This window comes from Xenopus laevis, chromosome 3L, assembly GCF_017654675.1.
Source record: "Xenopus laevis strain J_2021 chromosome 3L, Xenopus_laevis_v10.1, whole genome shotgun sequence".
Classification (NCBI taxonomy): domain Eukaryota; kingdom Metazoa; phylum Chordata; class Amphibia; order Anura; family Pipidae; genus Xenopus; species Xenopus laevis.
In genome coordinates this window covers 71693830-71709711 of record NC_054375.1, presented here as the reverse complement: position 1 = coordinate 71709711, position 15882 = coordinate 71693830, and the positions used below count along the sequence as shown (strand labels likewise).

Genomic DNA, 15882 nt, shown 5'->3' with positions numbered 1-15882 from the left:
ACGAATGGAAATCGGTCGAACGAATGGAAATCGTTCGATTTTAGCGGTCGAATGGTCGCGAACTCAAATTGCGAACGTTCCCAAACGTTCGCGAACATTAGGCGGACGCGAACGGTCGAAGTTCGCGCGAACAAGTTCGCAGGCGAACTGTTCGCTACATCCCTAATCAGAATCCAAGAGAGTAGTAAAAACTGCAATAATCAGGACAGGCAGAAGACAGGATGAAAACCTGGGACAGGCAAGATCAGTAACAACAGGAATACACAGAAGAATTCACACAGGAACTTATAAAAATACCTTTTCATATGCAATTATTTCCCCATATCCGGCTCTTTTAATGTTTGAATGTCGCGTCGGCCAGTGATTAACCCGGATAAACCCGAACCTGCAAACTTGGAAGCGATGCACATTAGCAAAACATTGTTAGTATCTTTTAGAAATCGAACGACCAACTATAAAGAATAGATTCAGTAGCCTTGCTCTCTTTCTGGCCAAATTTAAAATTCAATTTATAGTGCACTGAAACAGGAGACTTATGAAGTTACAAAAACACAGCAAAAAACACAAAAGCAAATATAATTAAGAATATTCTTCAAAACCTCAAATAGTCATTATGAGAAAAAGCTCAGCAAGTAAAAGCTGATGAGGTTCAATACAATTCCCTTGGCAAGAGGTTACAAAAATGATTTAGAATCCATCAAAAGATGAATGCTAGGTTTATCCTATGGAAACTTTTCTTAGTTAGTAAAACCCAGATATTATATAATTTTTTTAATATTTCATTGAGAAGTTATGTGAAAGTAATCATTGTTATGCACTGCATTCTAAAAATAAATGCCACTAAATGAAGTTAAAGGTTAGAATATTTAATACCAGTGGTCTTTAACCTACGTACAGTATATTGATTTGGCACTAGCTGCAATTACTGACTATCACAGAAGAAGGGCAGAGCGTGGTCATACAAGACAAGAGTAGGTTGCTGCTGAGAATATTGTAACTAGTTTCTCTAGGCAACAGTTGACATATTTGGCAGTAGCCTAAAAAGGTTACTGCTATTCACTATCTTTCCCAAACATCAGTTCTGTTGTTACAGATTCTAATACATAACCAACAACCCTTCATATAATTTCTGAATATAATCTTCCTAATGCAAAGTACATTTATGCTGAGTGTAAATAGCTGCCATTGTTTAGCCCTAAATTCTGTACCTGCAGTGACTGACGAATGAGATTTGTCATTTAAACTGACAGTCCACTTGTTTCTCTCCTTACAATAATGTTGCTATTTTCTCATTTAGGTTGACCCTAATGGTACTGCAGCAAGAGACGGGCGAATCAGAGAAGGAGATAGAATTTTACAAGTATGTATTTGATAAACAGCTGATATTTCTAGTTTAAATATCTATTAAAGCAAGTTTTCATACTCTTCAAAACAATAGTCATGGTGACTGCTAGCCTTCCAAACTATTTGCAAATTACTTCGAATTTTCACTGCTTAGATTTAGGCAAATAGATTTGTGAATGGAATTGCAGATGACACTCTCCTCTAGTGTTTTGGTAACAGTCCATGACAGCTAATTGTTTCCTATGCTGATTTTCTTACTGCTTAAGCTCTAGTTGATTTGTAAGATCAGATTTTATACCATTTCATATTCTGGTTCATATAAAATACTTAGGGGGTTATTAATCAAAGGTCAAATTTTGAATTTATGTGAATTTTTTTTACTCTAATAAATTAAAATGTTATCACAATACGAATAGAAGGTTATTTATAAAAAAAAAAAACTTGAAGTCTAATATTTGATCAAATAGTCCCTACCTGAAAATTCAAATCAAATTCAAATTGAATTCGAATCAAGTAAAATAACACTTGAATGTCAGGAAGGTAATTAACATATTCAAATGGTTCAACAGACCTCTGTCATTGACTTGTAAAGGAGCTTGGCAGGTTTTATGTGGCGAATATTTGATTTACAACTGTTACCATGGTCGAGGTGGGATAAATTTCACATTCGAAATTACATTTGAGTTGGTGCTTTTAAATTCAAATTTGTGAGTTTTGACACAAACAAATCAATAATTCAAATTTACCATTCATACCTTAATAAATCTGCCCCTTAAACTTGTAATACAAGACTGTTCAGCATCTAGAGCATGCTTCTGTTTAATGGGATGTAGAGACAACGTTCATGAACAAAGGAATCATGTAAATCATCTAAATAAACATTGTTTGCAACTTAAGTTGGTTTTAAGAGAAAGTCAATTCTAAATGTATTTATTGAAAATGTGACAGTTCTGTACTTTTTCCCCACATTACAATGGCTTGGCAAAATTCAATTGCATTTTTGTGCTGGTATCAGCTTTGAGAATCAGTAATCTTTTGAGAGAAAGTGGAACTATAAGATAGCTGTCTGTTCCAAAGCTGATCTTAAATAACACAAGTTTTCAAGCTTCGTATATATTTGTCCATCTCCCTGTGTGGCACAAAGTGTGAAAGTCTGATAGAATAGCATGGCCAGAAACAGTGATTGGAGACATTGCTCTGATGTGGTGATAGAAACAACAGAAATGGAATCACTCATACAGGCAAGAACAGACAACTAAGCAAACATCTATAACATTTGTCAGAGGTACAGTATATGGATTAAGAAGACAACCTACTAAATGAAAAGGCTTTTGTTGAACCATAGCTTTGTGCTGTTCTCAAATCTTGCCATCTTGTTTACTCTCATCATCTTCATTTCTTCTATATGCTTTATTCCCATATATCAATGTACTTGTTCCTTGTTCATTCTTGTTCATTTGTATCTTCAACTTTTGTTTTTGCCCATGATGCTGCTAAGGTCAGGAAAACTGAGTTCATGTTTGTGGAGAGTAGTGGAAAGCACATTTTTCCTATTGTGATGCTATTGGGGGTGGGGTCAGACATCACAGAGGCTACATTGGTGAAAACTAAATAGGTCCATCAGGATAGAGGGGGGAGCAGGTGGAGCCTATGTCTCTTATATATTATCACCCTCTTTCCTTATTTAATTCCCTCAGATTTTCTTTGTCTCTATCTTAAAATGTTACCTCTGCATCTTTACTTCACTTTCGCCATCTGTCTTTTTCAATATCCTATACCGTCTGCAAAACACGCATAGTTTGTTTCATGACTGCAGTAAACTGGCTTCATACTTTTGCAGCCCAGCAAATAGATGTTTATGACCGGGTGTGCATTCCCATTTAACTATCCAAATCTGTATAGCAAACTCTGGGTGTCTGCCAGCTATCCAGTCAATCCCATAAGCAGCTCCTATTGCATTGTGGGTAGTTTACAGAACTTCATATATCACTTGCACGTATCATAGACATAGACATTCCAGATGTCAACAGAAACGTAATTTCTAGCAGCCGCATGAGTATGTATTAGAACTTTTAACATTCAAATGACACACACTTGACTCAAGCACATTCATGAAGGGAGCAGATCTTAAATGTAAATTTAGGTAGAAAAAAAACTGCACTGACAAGAGAGAATCTGAAAATAAATGGCCCTTGCAATGGAATGGTTGTAATTACAAAAATGATGCATGTAGAGGACTTTTTCACAAAGAGAAGATGAGTCTAACTAAACTCTTGGGATGTTTATTATGATAATTAGACCCTTTTCTGTATGTACAGTACTTGATCCCTAGACCTTTGATTCATGAATTATGGTATCTCTGTGTTAGGTCATATTGTGGAAAGTGTCATCACAGCACCAAATAACCTTCTATTCTAACACAAGTGCACAGCTTTTCTAATTCAGAGCATACTAAATGGCTATTTGCCAATTTCAACACTTGAGTACTTACAGAATTGTTTACCTGTCATTGTTTATGTGCATTTTGTCACATGCTTTCCAATAAAAAGAAATTTGATGCATACATGCAGATTTACAAAAGTTCCAATATATTTCCAAGCAGTTTTGATTTCACTCATTTATTAAAACGCACCCTACTGGCTTGTACATTTGAGTGTGTTTAAAGGAGAATTCAACCCTTAATTTACCAGGGGTAAATTTACCCTTAATTTGCCAGGGGTAGCCTAGCTGCTATCCCTGGTAAATGCCCCTTACTCTTTACTTACCCCTTGGTGCAGATTCAGGTCATCGGAGTTCACGGGTGCCATATTCTTGCGCAATGGTAATATTCGGGTCTTCTTCCTTCACTTCTGGAATTTCTGTGACTTTCGGTTTATGCTCAGTTGTCGCAAAACAGAAGATTGCTCCAACTGCGCATGCTGAGATACACAGCTCTCCTTCCGAAGATTAACGAAGAGAAGAAGATGGCACTCATGAACTCTGATGCCCTAAATCTGCAGGGGGGAGGTAAGTAAAGAGTTAGGGCATTTACCAGGGGTAGTAGCTAGGCTGGGGGGGAGGAGGGGTCTATGTAGGGTAGGGGGTAGGGTTTTTTTTCATTAAGGGTTTAGATCTACTTTAAGGAGTCAAATTCAATTATTTTCTATAAACTTTGACTTTAATGATTGTCCCACCATAGTAGTAAATACAGGACTTCTCCTTTAACTCCTTTAGCCATGGAATTCGTTATTCAATCACTTAGGCAAGTTTAACAATCAGTCTACTTTTACTATTATACTGGAGCAAACATTAAGTTATTATTGATTCCATCAATAGCAAAATGTTTGCCCATAGAATAGAATGTGAACAGCTGCTTAAACCTGTGTAAACAGTGTGGACTGGGAGGGAATGGGGGTTAATGTAATGGGCTAAGTCTGCATATTCCTGTAGTCCTGGGCACTGTGTAGTCCACATACAAAGGGTGTACAAGGGGAGCAATGATGGTGAATGCTAGTGATGTCAGCCCTTGATCTAATATAGAACAGTATTCACTGAAACAGAACTGCAAGTACTAAGTAAATATGCAGGGAAAGATGTATTAATTGTAATAGACTTTTACTTTGGATACTACTAACTTTTAAAATGAAAGATTATTTAACTGTATTTAGTAAATCTACCCCTTAGCTGAACTAAATCAATCACTCAATCAAGAGTTTATGTAATGGCTTGACTGCAATGTAAAAAAATACTAGTAGCCCTGGACTGTTACCCTAAGCAGAGAATAACGAAGTCTTAAATGCCCATTCATCAATTTTAGAATTTTAGTGGTTTTAGAGGTTTTTGAAACCACAAATTAACTCCTTTGCGCTAAAACCACAAATGCCATGTAATTTATTAAAGGATCCTAATATAAAAAGAACGAATGAAAAAAACACAGAATGATGCACTAAAAAAATGCAAAAACCTCTAAAAATTTGAATGGTTTAAAGAAAGGTCCAATATGATCAGCGGAGCTTCCATTGACTTCTATAGGGTTTTTGATTAAAATAAAACACTTACAATAAAGATACAAAAACATAATACAATTATTTAACTAACAAATCAAAAACAAACAAGCAAATTAACTTTGGTGCAGTTCATTTTTCATGTCCACCACCATCCCTCCCCATTCCACCCACACAAGGACAGCCAACTATTAAAGTCCATCCCTTTCTCCATATTGACCGCCTTCCCTCCCCACACCCTCAACAATCCCACCAACACCCAATGGGTAGCCAGTCTCAAAGTCTTGTCTCTGTCCAAATTGACTTCCACTTCCCTCCAACAAACCAAAATATCCACAGTTCACACACTCCCTAACCCCTTCCCCCACCCCAAAAAAACCCAAAGCCCAAACAAAAAGGCAAGGCAACTGCCATAATGAAGACAGTAGCTTGGAATCAAAAGCAGAGGACCAATTAAAATGCCTAGACAAACAAAAAGGCAGTATCATGTTCTTGAAATAATAATATGATAAACAGAACTACAAAATGAGCCTCACTGTAAAAAGGAATCTTCCCATGACTGCTTTGGCCCAAAGGTTCTATAAAGTAAATACCCTACATAATGCAGAGGTGTACCAAGAATGATCTGATTCTAAAAACCTGATGTACTGTAATGCTCCTATTATAGATTTAGCAATGCCCTCAGGAGTCATAGCCGAACCAAATGTATAGCGACATCACCCGTGCCATAGATGGTCCATTGACTTCTATAGGACCTTGACTGCTTTTACTTGTGAAGTACTTTTCAATAAAATTTTAATTTTTAGAGAAAAAAATTGATTAGTGAAAAAAAAGAAAAGTGAATGTTGCTAAATAGACGCCTTAAGTTTGTGCAACCTCTCTCAAAAAAACAGATAAACTGCTATTCTTCTACAGGTAGCCTCCCCTTTGCCAAGGTTGCTTTTGTGTTAGTGAGTAATTCAGATCAGCATTGGAGGGCCCCAAATTGATACACCTAGGTTTCATAGTTGTTTCTCATGTTTCCTTTCTGTTCCACTCTGGCATAATGACATCAATTTCTGCAATTTGAGGGAGACATTTCTATAGGGTTAAACATGACCTATAAGTAAGGATTTTATAAAAATTGTTAGGCTAAATCACAATCAGAAGTGTGTTATTAATTATTGCATCCTGAGAGATAATACTGTAGCTCCCTAATTGGCTCACTACACCTCTATTCTATGACTGATATTAGCTATTCCGCTGCCATTCTTTCTTCTACCAGCACTATTATCTCAGAGTGACAGTTCCATTACTCTGAACGGAAAAAGATGAACGTCACCTGTCAGAAGCTGGTTAATTGTGTTGCTAGATGTATGTTACTGGGACGCAGGTTAGACGTTTATGAACATAACTGCTTCCTCTGATGTTCACCATCCTTCACAGATCAATACTGTTCTTATACAGTAGTAAGCGCATAATTGAGTGACGGCATTTACGAACGAGGGCTGAGGATGCGTCCTCTGTGTAACTTTCACTGTTCATACATTTAGCACAAATGAATTGATATTTGCCCTTTATTGTGTTTTGCCTTGCGGAAATGGCAACTAGTGTGCCCATTTCATTTGTTTTTCCAGATTAATGGCCAAGATATCCAGAACAGAGAGGAGGCTGTGGCATTACTTTCCAGTGATGAATGCAAGAGAATCACTCTGCTGGTTGCGAGACCAGAGTTACCGGTTAGTGATCAAGAATATTCTTTATTATCCTGACCTAAAATATAGGGAAAACCGTGTTGTCTATGCTATGCTATGTACAATGTGGTTTTATTAGCTGGCTTTCAACATGTAACAGTGGTAGCTGCAAAATAATCATAAATTGTTATTATTTATCCTAATGATGTGTATTACTATAAAAAGTGCTGGGGTACTGATTCTCGCAGGGTACTCCCACACTCCAAAAACACACAGGAAGGTAAACTGGCTCCATAAAAAATTAACATTTGGGTATAAATGTGACAGGACGCTGTAAGCTACACTGGACAGGGGCTGATGTAAATGATGTACAGTTGCTGTGGAATTTGTCAGTGCGATATAAATGAAGAATAACGTATGGTCAGTTATCCAGTCTCCTACTGGATTTTTTGAATTAATGTGCTGATCAGCTAATAGGGTGGGGGGGTGCCTCAGGCAGCAGCATCCTGTAATAAGCCACTATATATAAAACATATTTCAGCACAAGCTGTATAAGACAAGTGTTGAACACACATTCCCTTTTGAGTAATTGTACTGTGGACGGTCCATGAACTAGTAAATAGAAAACACAGAAATAAAAAAAAAAGCACATATTTTTTCCATTAATCTTCTTTTCATTAATCATGTCAAAACTACGAGTCCTTTCACTACTATTGCCCACATACTCTCTGCTGCACTCTACATGGAATGAATTCAGGACTTTAGTTGTTACCGGTTTTTGTGCATATTCTTTAATTTTGTGGGTATCAAACAAGGAGCCAGTGTAATTTACTGCTGGGCTTGATTCTATTTCCTAAACTTATGTTTTCACCCAGGAATAGTTTTTAATTCACACCATAAGTTTAAGGTTTTTTTTTGATGTAAGGTCTTGAATGGCAAAATTTAATTTTAATACCGAATCTGAGCTTTCATTTCAAAATGCAAAAATTCACTTGGCCTAGACAAAGGTAATAAAGGAAGAACTTCTCATGCAAAGGGATGTGATGCCTTGTGTAATGTGTCTAGTGCCTTCTGACAGCTGGCGTGGTTGATTTTTTTTTTCCAATATGACATTTTTTTTCTGCTATGATCTCAGTAGCAAAGTGATAAGAGAATACACTATATTCTAAGGTCATTTTTCAGCTCTTACCTTCTTATCTTGGTGACTTTCCAGAAATCATTAAACAGACTTCTTAGAGCAGTCAAGTAAACTGCCAGATTCGATGAGCACAGATGTTTTTGAACAAGGGATTTTTCACTATGACAGAGCAATCTTTACCGCCTTTAATTAGCTGCACAGAAAAAAGCCATTTCTCCACAGTTTCTTTGTGATTAATGCTAAAATGATCCCTAAAGGAAAGGAAATGGAGAATAATAACTTCTTTTGGTACATCCAGCTCTGTTTCATCACAGAGTGAGAAGATCTTTTCATTCTGTTTCACAGTCTATGCGTTAAGCTAATTTTACCCCAGTATATCATGTCCCTACTGTTCAGATGTTTCTTATTTTGGTACCAATAGTACCAGCAGAATATGTTGGCATTTTGGCTACAATTTTTACAAAAAAAGAAATAAAGAGACTGTTTTAGAATGTTCACTGCAGCCTATGAATACACACAAAAGTAAAAATATAATCATATTAAATATCCACCGTGGCAAAATATAATCAGAATATAATTCTACAAATCAGTTCACTTGATCTATTCCTAGATTTCCAAGGGCAATCAAAGTACTCATCTATTACCAATCAAATACCCAAATAACGATTCCTATAAGAATGTTGCTCAGCACCTGGCTGTAATCACTGTCCCAACGTGTGTTTTGCTGGGGCTTCGTGTGCTCTGGACTGGACATGTGGCTGTTTACATGAATGTATTTTGTTTGAAGAAAATGATGAGGAGAGATGTAAGAGATTAGGAACAAGTAAGCCCAATTGTTTAAGAGCTGGATGAAAAGCACCAGTGCTGAATATATTATCATTCATTTTCTGCTATAAAGAAAAGTATAACAGGCCTGTTTTTCAAAAGAATCATTATGATGAAAGGATCTGGCCAGCCATTGCTATTAGGGTTTACAACAGTACCATGTACGACTAATAATATAATGTAATGTACTAATGTATTCTTTACAGTTGGATGAAGGGTGGATAGATGATGAAAGGCATGAATTCTTGGAGGAGTTAAACAACCAAAAATTGGAAGAACAACATAACGAAGCAATGCAAAACAAAGCTAATGAAGGGCAACAGGTACAAATTATTAAACATCAAATTAAACATTTTTAGTCTTCTCTGTGAAAAGGTTTTCTTTAAATAAATAAATAAATAAAATGGAATGTAATCTGTTCAAATATTAAAGGGGATCAATTGCAAAATGGAAATTTAATATAAGCTTCATCTCACTGTAATAACACTTTCTAAATACAATCAATTAAAAATTGTGTATCGTTTAAGAAATATTCAAGTTACTCTTCAGTATCTCGCCCTCCACAACCTGTCACTCTTCGTGCTCTTTTCATGCTGAGGTCTGGGTCAGATTTTGATTGACAGGTAGGTCTAATAAGTCTTTTAAGGGGGGCTCCATTTCATAGCAGAATAACTCAAATAACCAACTCCAGGACAAACAAAAGATAACAAAACAACAGAATTTGGCAAACACCCTGCATGCAGAGAAGCAGCATTTATATCAGAGCCGTTTAGTTTTAAAGAGTGAGCATCTGGGTTAAGGTTGCAATCCCACCCAAAGGATGTATTAGACCTAACTGTCAATCAAAAACTGACTCCACCTACTGCATAAAGACAGAATAAAGAGAGACAGGTGCTTAGAGGAGGGGAGTGAAGAGTAACTTGATTATTTCATAAATTTTGAGTTGTTTATAAAGTTTCTTATTTCAGCAAGATGAAGCTTATATTATATTTTCATTCATAGATCCCCTTTAATTTAGTAATTCTGCAGTGTCACTAGCTTAAACACATATTTCTTCCTATTTCTCTTATTCTGTTTGACTTTTTTACATGCTTAGATACCACTTTTGCTGATAGTATATATACTTACCACACTTATTGGTATGATATAGACCTATTTACTCTCAACTGAAACACCTTTGGGGTCAATGGGGAAGGAGTTTTTCTTCCCTTTCCTAATGGTTTCAAGTAAACGGAAAACTGATGAAATCAATAAACCTTGATGAGCTTTGTTTTTCACTGAGATGCCAACCCTCTATAAAGTCCAGCATTCCGTGTTAGCCAAATGTATGGCTGACAGAAAGTGGTTATGACAGAGAGCCTGAAAGATGTAGGCACAGATCTTAATCCTTAATCAACAAATCCAGCTGGCTACCTTGTAATCTTCTTCTCCACAAAGAGCTTACTTTCTGATTAGACTCTGGCACATCAGCTACTGGATTCTCATTTTTTCTTATAAAGCAAAAACAGAATGTCTTCTGCAAACACACACAAGCGTGCCCTGTCTCAGATAGTTGCACTTGGCTTCACTGAGACATGCTTAATTGAGAAAGACATTTCAGATCAGTGATTTGGCCTATCATACATTCATTTCAAAATAGGCATTAGAAAGCAGGTTATAAGATTGTAAAAAATAAAGAACCCCATCAAAAATGTTGGCCATGGTGTTAGACCCTCAAAATTACATTTAAATAGGGCAATAAAATGTACTCTAAAATGGGACATAGAAGGACTGTAGAAGGATAGTGTGGTTTCAGGTACCTGAAATAAGGTAGATAATAACACTTAAAATCATATAAAACCATCTTTTATTTATTATTGAAAGAGCAGGCTTCCAGAACATATGCAAGTAAGTGATAATTTCATTATGAGAAAGTGAAACTGCTGTAATTCCAGGCAATCATTGCCTGACAAGTACTTGCAGATGATTTGGAAGAATTCATTTTCTGTTTTTAGGCTACTTAAAAAAAAACACATGATCAAAGCACCTGAAATCACCCCTTGTACCATTACCCTACAAGTGTATTGTATCTAAACACTGTGCAAATAACATTTGACATTAAGGCATAATCCAAAAAAATGCAAAGAGCCAAAATGGATATAAAGTTGCCCACATATTGTATATATATATTAATTTGAAAGTTGTGGTGAGTGAGAATACGACTCTTCAGCTTTCTCTTATAAATTTTGAGCAAGTGCATACAATGACATAAAAAAACCTGGATTTATCATCAGTCTGGAACTGGTGGTAATTACAAGTTTTGCACAGCAGGTTGCATCAATAGTTTCACAAGTTGCGGCAAGTGAATCATATGCCACTATTGCCAAATGCTAGGGGGAAAAAGCTGAATTGCAATCAAAAAACATGAAGTTTTGAAGCTAAACATTGCAATTTGCACTACATTTCTAAATGAGCTATCAAATGTAATTAAGGCATTTTGGAAAAACGAGGTGATATTTAAAATCTTGATCTAAAGATTTTTACAGAAAAAGAACAAAAGCACTAAAATAGCCCACTTGTCATGGTCATAAATCTACAGAAGCGTTAATAGCTAAATTATAAAATCTATGGGGAAGAAAACAACTTTGAATACAACCTCTCTCGAGACAACTTTATTAATAACTTAAGACATCAAAGAAAGTTACCCTGTTAATAGATTACACATATTTATTTACATACCCGAATGAGCATTACCATATGGCTTGTAAATATTTCAATGTCCTGTATAACAATTTATATCATAATAAATAATCACTAAGAAATAAAAACCTATTGGGGAAATGTTACATGTTTCATTAGGACAAAAAAAGTTTGCAAAGACAATTGCGAATGTTGTGAACATGTTTGCATTGTTTTTGAACTACTGCAGACCCCAACGACTTCTTTGCAATTTTTGCAACCAAATGGCTTTTGCGAACATTCACAGTGTATGAAATAAAGAGCAGGTGTTAACACTAACCTTTGCTTAGTGATGTAGTATTCACCAGTGAATGATTTTACATTGTAAGCAGAAATAAACATTCACAAAAACACAATTTTAACAATTGCTTGCAATTTTTAAGAGGGATACCTTATACAAAATGTCAAAGATAACAATTTCAAAAATTAATAAGTGATAAAAATTCACATAAATCGGCCATAAGGAAGGAAACTTCACAGAACAAGATGAAATGTAGAAGAAAAAAAATACTTTGACCATCCTGGAATTAATAGGATTGGTTTGTCAATATATGTTATAATAAAAGATTTTTTTTTAAATTATCGACATAGAAAAATGAGCCAGAGCCCACATAGAAAATTGGTTATAGTGTCATCCATCAAAAACTGCCAGCCGATCAATCTGGTCACTTTGGCTGGTGATGGCAGATCTATCATTCATCTAAGGCAAATAGTCTTTCATTGGAAAGACATATATTGTATGTAGGAATTTTGGTATGGGTTTACAAAGAAACGTCAACCCTTAAGAGCAATGGCAAGGAGAAGATGTTGTCTAGGGAAGTAAGCAAGAGACAGACAGTGGGAAGAGGACATAGAGAAAGTAAGGGCTATGTCACACCAGGACTTTTCTCTACTAGTGTATCTATGCCGTGGGAGAAAATTCTGATCCTCTCCCTTTGGCCCCAACACAGTGCACAGATGTTACATAAATGCAAAAGTATTTATTTTTGCCCCAATATCTGCCCTGTTTGTGTACCGATGTGCCAATGCCATGTCTGTCATGGACACAGAGAAAGCATATTTTCTACCCTAAAATATATACACTCACATAGAGTGACATGGCCCTAATATTTCGGGCCATAGCTTAATTAAGGTCCATTTGGTGCCCAATATGTTGATGTGCAGACTGCTGTAATGTGCCTATATTGTCAATAAAGACAGTTTAATGGAAATCAAATTTCAGGCTGTTCTATTGTAGAGTTTGTATTTATGACTGGTGGGAGTTAGCTAGTGAGAATTGTGCATTTGAAAATTATCCTAGAGGCTGTGCTACTACTAAGGCCTAATGCTACAGAGCAACAGATGTGGCAACTGCATTTTGTGTTCTGAATTCTGTAACAACTGTGAAACCTTTTCACAATCTTGTTGTTATTGCTAATATCTAAATAAAAATATATGATCTGGCAGATCATTTTAAACCTTTTTCATATAATGTTTTTTTTCCTTCAGCAAAAGAAGCCAGAAGAAGAGGATGGCACTACAGATACTGCAACCTCTTCATCTAATAACCATGAAAAAGATAGTGGCCTTGGACGTACTGATGAAAGTCAACGTAACGATGAGAGCTCTGAAGTGGAAAATACAGCAGAGTACCAAACCAACACATCTCTCCTGGTGCCAAGAGATTTAAGACCAAGCCAAGAAACATTAGAAAGCATTGAACTTCACTGCAATGAAAGTTATATTTCTGGAGAATACATTGATTCTGATTCTCTGGGCAACCCAGATGAGGATTGTGAAAGGTTTCGCCAATTGTTAGAACTTAAGTGCAGGATCAAAAATAGAGGGGAGTATGATCTTTACTATTCCAGCAGTACCATTGAATGTAGCAGATCAGAACATGGTGGTGTAGAGCATGAACTACAGCTCTTAAATGAAGAACTGAGAAATATTGAACTTGAATGCCAAAGCATTATGCAGGCACATCAACGACAAAGTAACAGGAAGCAACAGGAAGATAATAATGATGATGAAGTGAGAAACAGTAGCACCAGCATAAACTTGCAAAAAGAAAACCTCAGTGATATCACAGACCATCCTGAACGATCTGATAAGGACAGCTCTAGTGCATATAATACAGCTGAGAGCTGCAGGAGTACTCCTCTAAATATAGATAGATCTCCTGACAGCTCCCTTCAGAGGATCATTAGCATAACTAATAAAAAAAATCTTAGAAGCACTATTGTAACAAATCATTTTTCATCTGGGATAAACAGCATCGAAAATTCTCCATCCAAATCTACAGCTAGTGGGCAGAAAATTGTACATGAATTTCAGGATACAAAGTTACAATGCAGTCAGTTGTCTGCACAAAAAGATCAAAGCATAGAAGAGATACACTACCTTTCACCTTACTACAGCTCTGAATACAAATTTGGAAATATACCAGTTCATGCAAGACATTATCAAAGTTACATGCAACTTATCCAACAAAACTCTGCTGTAGAATATACACAAAGTCAGTTAAACCTTGTAACTATGTGCAAGGAAACACAAAGGATAACAGAGCCAAGGATGGAGTGGAAGGTTAAAATCAGAAGCGATGGAACAAGGTACATCACTAAAAGGCCAGTACGTGACAAACTTTTGAAAGAGCGTGCCTTAAAAATCAAAGAAGAGCGTAGTGGTATGACTACAGATGATGATACAATGAGTGAAATGAAAATGGGACGTTACTGGAGCAAAGAGGAAAGGAAGCAGCACCTTATGAGAGCTAAGGAACAAAAGAGAAGAAGAGAATTCATGATGAGAAGCAGGTTGGAGTGTCTAAAAGAGAGCCCTCAAAGTGGCAGTGAGAGCAAAAAGGAAGTCAGTATTATTGAACTAAGTCATAAAAAAATGATGAAAAAACGGAACAAAAAAATTTTGGACAATTGGATGACAATCCAAGAACTCATGACACATGGTGAAAAGTCCCCTGAAGGAAACAGAGTACACAATGCCTTTCTATCAGTCACAACTGTTTGATTGTGGCTGTGAAGCAGTATGCTACCTTACAAGGTAGACTACGATTGCCTCGTTAAATGTGGCACTTTTATATATTTTGTGATGGTTTATAGTTTTTCATTTTGTAAACAAAATTATCTGTAAATTTTACATCTTGATTTTCATATAAAAGTGCTTTCTTTTTATAAGTTCAATACTTGTAAAGGTACTCAGATATTCTTTTTTTTTTTTTTTTTCAAGAAAATTGAAATAGAAAAAGCCATTGGTTTTTTTACTAAAATGCACCTAATGTAAGTTAAACACTGGATTTATTTCTCTAACTTTTTTCTACCTGCATAATTCTCTAAATACAAAAACAAATCTGTTTTGTATACTTCTTTTTTGCAAACATGCAGCTAAACTTCCTATGTAAACTTTGTAATTTATCAGAAGTTATCCTAATGTATAATAATTTGCCTTTTTTTTTTTTTTTATTTGTACATGGAATTTGGTAATTGCAATTGTATTTGTCCAAGTGTAAATTAGTTATATTGCCCAAATTTGTAGTGGCATCAGTAATGTAGTCATAACTGTGAAAATGGCAGAGAAATAAATTATTACACATAACTGGCAAAACACGGCTATGGGAGTCTAATGTAGTTTAATTTTTTTGCATGTTTTTTTGCACAAATAGTATTTTATCGTTTTCCTTAACCAAAGCAAACCCATTTAAAATGTTACTTTTTAAAGTTTTTAAAATTTGTCTAATTTGCTTCAAGTTTCTCACTTTTCCAAAAATTCAGCTTAATTATGTCACCATAACCACACCATTGTTTAATTGGTGCAAACAACAGAAACTGTATGTCTGTCATATGTTCATGCATAGCTTTGTACAATAGCGACAGTTTGGTTGTACAAATCTGGCTAGGAAAGACTTAAGGGTAAATAATTGTATTTTTTGAAAATATCAAGTACAGAAAAAGTATATGTATATATATAGTGCAGAAATGACCTGCAACACCAGGGTTTCAGTGAAAAAACAATATATTCACATGTGCATATGTAGCCAACGTGACGTTTCGGTCCTCTCAGGGACCTTTCTCAAGGCAACCACACCTCTCATTACAACAAGTTTAATTAGCCAATGGTGAATAACCAATAAGGGAAGTGACATCACCTTATCAAAGTGATCAGAGCAAAATATAAATATTTTAAATATTTTAAAAGCTATGCAATG

The 15882-nt window shown here is 35.7% G+C and overlaps 1 protein-coding gene across 1 annotated transcript in view; it reads left to right on the top strand.

Annotated features, from left to right (window-relative positions):
- The window catches only part of pdzrn4.L (PDZ domain containing ring finger 4 L homeolog), a 66989-nt gene extending 51709 nt beyond the window's left edge, over positions 1 to 15280 (top strand). Inside the window, exons 5-8 of the mRNA XM_018252534.2 lie at positions 1298 to 1360; positions 6944 to 7045; positions 9170 to 9286; positions 13170 to 15280. Of these exons, the coding sequence (XP_018108023.1) occupies positions 1298 to 1360; positions 6944 to 7045; positions 9170 to 9286; positions 13170 to 14687 (1800 nt within the window). The 3' untranslated portion in view covers positions 14688 to 15280. The remainder of the gene's footprint in view (positions 1 to 1297; positions 1361 to 6943; positions 7046 to 9169; positions 9287 to 13169) is intronic.
- Positions 15281 to 15882: the final 602 nt, after the last annotated feature.